The 4055-nt window shown below is 47.2% G+C and overlaps 1 protein-coding gene across 1 annotated transcript; it reads right to left on the bottom strand.

The window, feature by feature from the left end:
• Window positions 1–2617: 2617 nt before the first annotated feature.
• On the bottom strand, window positions 2618–3151 carry LOC136503044 (uncharacterized). Its single transcript, XM_066498250.1, has one exon. The coding sequence runs from the start codon at window positions 3149–3151 to the stop codon at window positions 2618–2620; it is 534 nt and encodes a 177-aa protein (XP_066354347.1).
• Window positions 3152–4055: the final 904 nt, after the last annotated feature.

Here is a 4055-nt window from a genome sequence, read left to right as displayed (position 1 = left end):
CGGCCCAAGAGTCTAAATACAACAGGCCAGAAGGACGGCCCAGTCGCCGACCAGAAGGTCTGGACCGAAAGGAGCGGCGCCCGCTCGTCGACCCCTTGGGCCCACCACTCCGATCGGAGCACTCGCTTCGGCCTCCAGCCGCCTCCAGACGCCCTCTCCGATCGGAAGGCCTGGCTCAAAGTGCTACTTTTGACTCCGACCCCGCGTCCCTCCGACCGGGGCTCGTAGGAACCCTGCTCACCGCTCTTCTCCGACCGGAGCACTCAGAGCCGACTGGAGCCATCCAACCGGGGACGCCCGCTCGGTAGGAACCAGAAGACGTGCGGAGAAAGGCAACGCAAGGCTCATAAGTCAAAATCACTGTACCAGGGACCATACCCTGCACGGAACAGTACTCTGTAGTCACCTGACACAAACAATATTGTAGGCGCCGACATCTCCCTCTACAGTATTGTAAGGGCCGCTAAAACTCCCATACGGTAAGGCCCTCCACGTGCCTCTGGGCATCAATAGCGGTATGGGCGCCAGGATTTACCGTACCGGGTGAACATAGCGAGACTCCTCACATGCCTCTAGGCATCAAACAATATTTGCAGGTACCGACGTCCACCATCCCTGAAAAAGGCAGCATGACCTCCCGTATGCATCTGACATTCTACAGTGACATCAACAGTGTTGTAGGGGCCTACCATTATCTGGTACCCGCCGGTGTGGGCAACAAGGCTCGATAGGCGTAGACAACAAGGCTCGGTAGCATACGCACCCTTTCTCTCTCACTTGTAAAGCCGTCCCCTTCATCTATAAAAGGGGGTGCGCTTCCTCCAACAAAGGAGACCGATTCCAGTTGATCAGAGTTCCTTAGATCGATAGCTCTCAACCACAGAACCGCCAGGTTCGGACCTCAAGCACCCGCTTGAACACTTAGCTCATAGCGAAGTTCCTGTCACTCTCGGTCCTTTCGACCGGAGCCGACCGGACCTCTTGTACACCCCATCTTTCTCCTTCTCGTTTGTAACCCCACTGCAAACTTCGAGCACCTGGGCTCAGGAATAAAGTCACCGACCGACCCCGACTGGACGTAGGGCACGTTGCCTGAACCAGTATAAATCCTGTGTCATTGAGTGCTAGGCCACCTCCGATCACAACATACAGCAAAACTATAAATATTCAGTAGTTGGTCACTTTCTGCATCGACAGTGTCCATGAAGTATGGCACGGCCGCAACGCCCTCGCCATGTCTAGCTATAGGAGGAGGTGTCGAGGAGGACGCCGGCTCTGGCTATGAGGGCAAGGGTGGGCGACAGGCACGACTCCAACGGCAGAGCCTGGCGTCGCAGAGGTGGTCGTGCTGGAGAAGCAAGCGGTGCGGAACGCCACGGCGGCCGTGCAAGTTGAATATGTCGCTGTCTTTTTTTTGAGAGAGAGACCGTGAAAGAATGTAGGTAGAGGGGAGGGGCTGGTAGTGCACGGCCCAGAAAGCGCGACATCCGGACGGACGGACATGCACACCACAGCATTTCTGATTTAGAAAAGTCAAAATGACCTTTAAATTAAAACAGAGGGGTTGCAATCTCGTCACCAATATCTTCAAGCTTTAGTCTAGAACTGAACGAAGTGCCATCCCTCTGCCTCTTGGATCCGCCCCTGCCTTTGCCCTTTTGAATGAGCATTATAAAGAACATGATATTCTAATGCCCATTCAAGTAATCAGATCAACTCTTGAATTCATTGGTTGTAGATGTACCTAGTATAAATATATATGACTGTATGTATCATAGTGAACAAAAATCATGTACAACCACTCAGCCAGTACAGGAGATTGACGATAGCAGTTCACTCTAACAGCCGCACAAGACAACAGAAACAGTCCGAATAATCGGCAAATAAAAGAAAATCATATCGTAGCAGGCATGTTGGAGTCCCATCGAATGTTTAACATATGCATGAAGTATTAAATATAGACTAATTACGAAACTAATTATACAGTTGGTAACTAATTTGCAAGACGAATCTTTTAAGTCTAATTAGTCTATGATATGATAATATGATGCTACAGTAACATGTGCTAATGACAGATTAATTATACTTAAAAAATTCATCTTGTGGAGTACTGACGGATTATGCAATTTATTTTTTTATTAGTATCCGAACACCCTATGCAACATCATTCCGACACACCTCCTAAATTTTAGTCACCGGAACCAAACATCACAGTGGTGTTTGGTTGCCACTCCTAAAATTTAGTTGATGTTCCATCAAATATTTGGACACGTGCATGGACTACTAAATATAGATTAATTACGAAACTAATTGTATAGTTTACGACTAATTTACGAGATGAATCTTTTAAGCCTAATTAGTCCACGATTTGACAACGTGGTGCTACAGTGAAGATGTGCTAATGACAGATTAATTAGGCTTAAAAAATTCGTTTCGTGGAGTACCGACGGATAATGTAATTTGTTTTTTTATTAGTATCCAAACACCCATGCAACATTATCCCGACACACCTCCTAAATTTTAATCACTGAATCCAAACACCAACATCAAGTTCAGTCAACAATTTTAAATCCTGCATCGTATCGTACAACTTTATGATTGCACCCTAACTGCCTCCCTACTTCTCATCCACCGTGGCATCCTCCTCATCGTCAGTCACATCGCTTTCGTCCTCCGCATAGCCTTGGGCGTCGTACGTACTGCCGGATGAGGTCTGCTCGTAGTCACGAAGCTTGGCATCGGCAAAAGTTGTGAAGGCATAGAGCTTGCGGAATTCACGGGAACGTTTCGCCAGCTGAGCGGAGGTGAGGTCTTCGATGCTCCTAAAAGGCCTAGCCACCATGAGATTGATGAGCGCCTTCGGCAACCTCTGCTGGACTACCCTCTTCCTCTTCTTCATCATGGGGCTGGCCGCCTCCTCTGCCGCCGCCTTGGCCTTCATCTCCCGCCAGTGATCCATCCAGATATCCATGCCCCCCGGTACACGCTTGAAATGCAAGAGACGAACAGCCGCCAACGCCTCCTCCTTCGCCTTAAGGATCCCGCACCCCTTCGACACGCACGCCTGCTTCTTCTTGGTCTTCAACATCCCGTGCCTCTTCGACGCGCTCCCATGCACCTTCCTCTTGAGGTCGCGGTCACCGACGCCCATCGCGTAGCAGGTGTTCCCTCTCCCTCTGCCCTCTCTAAACAGATCAAAAGCTAGATTTAGATGGCGGCGGGTTCCCGCGCGGGTAAGTTCGAGTAAGTTCAACTCTATATTTAAAGCTTTCAAAATCTCCAACAACACTCTACTATATGGCTACCATACAACTTCGAGTAAGTTCAACTATATACTTAAAGTTTTGTTCGATATATTTTATTCGATGCAAAAGAGCTTATCTAGTTCTATGATTAAATCCATGCAGCAACCACTGGATTTGTATAGCCGTCGATGTCGGGAGGAACATGGCATGGGTCTTTGATTCATTAGATAGGGACACAGTGACATACAAAGACTTCATATCGATTCTCAAGACGTATACATATCGACAATCCTCATTAGCTTATATGTTTGTATACATACTTGTAACGTTCACTTTTAGATACTAACAAGTTGTATTTGCTAAAATAATTCGAACATGGCATTTAGGTTCTATGTCACTAATCATCATGGAAGGCATGATCCAGCAAGGAAGGAAAAACTGGCTATAAAAACACTATGTGCGGTAAGTGTAACTTACTTCTTCAGTACTCCGTTACATGGCTGTCAAAAGCATTACTTAACATTTTCATATGCAAAACACACAGTGCCCCAAGCAGAAGCCTGAGAGTGTACATTGTGGATATTATATATGTTCTATGATGAATAACACCGGTGCCTATAGGAGACACCCCTTAAAGGTAAGTTTGAACCTCTTCACCCGTAGTATAAAAACTTCGTACATGATATGAAATACTAAACCGAAACTTGTTCTCTTGTAGTGGAGAGAAGAGAAAGGAATGAAAAGAGACCCATACAAGGATGACCAACTCTTAGAGCTCGTCGGCAACCTTTGCAACTTCATATTGGACCA

The sequence above is a fragment of the Miscanthus floridulus genome, chromosome 14 (assembly GCF_019320115.1).
Source record: "Miscanthus floridulus cultivar M001 chromosome 14, ASM1932011v1, whole genome shotgun sequence".
Lineage (NCBI taxonomy): Eukaryota > Viridiplantae > Streptophyta > Magnoliopsida > Poales > Poaceae > Miscanthus > Miscanthus floridulus.
The sequence above is the reverse complement of the archived record's forward strand: the minus strand, read 5'-3'. Positions and strand labels throughout refer to the sequence as shown.

What these genes read in the sequence shown, in the direction of transcription:
- LOC136503044 (XM_066498250.1), bottom strand. Translation starts at nt 3,151, where the DNA reads ATGGGCGTCGGTGACCGCGACCTCAAGAGGAAGGTGCATGGGAGCGCG.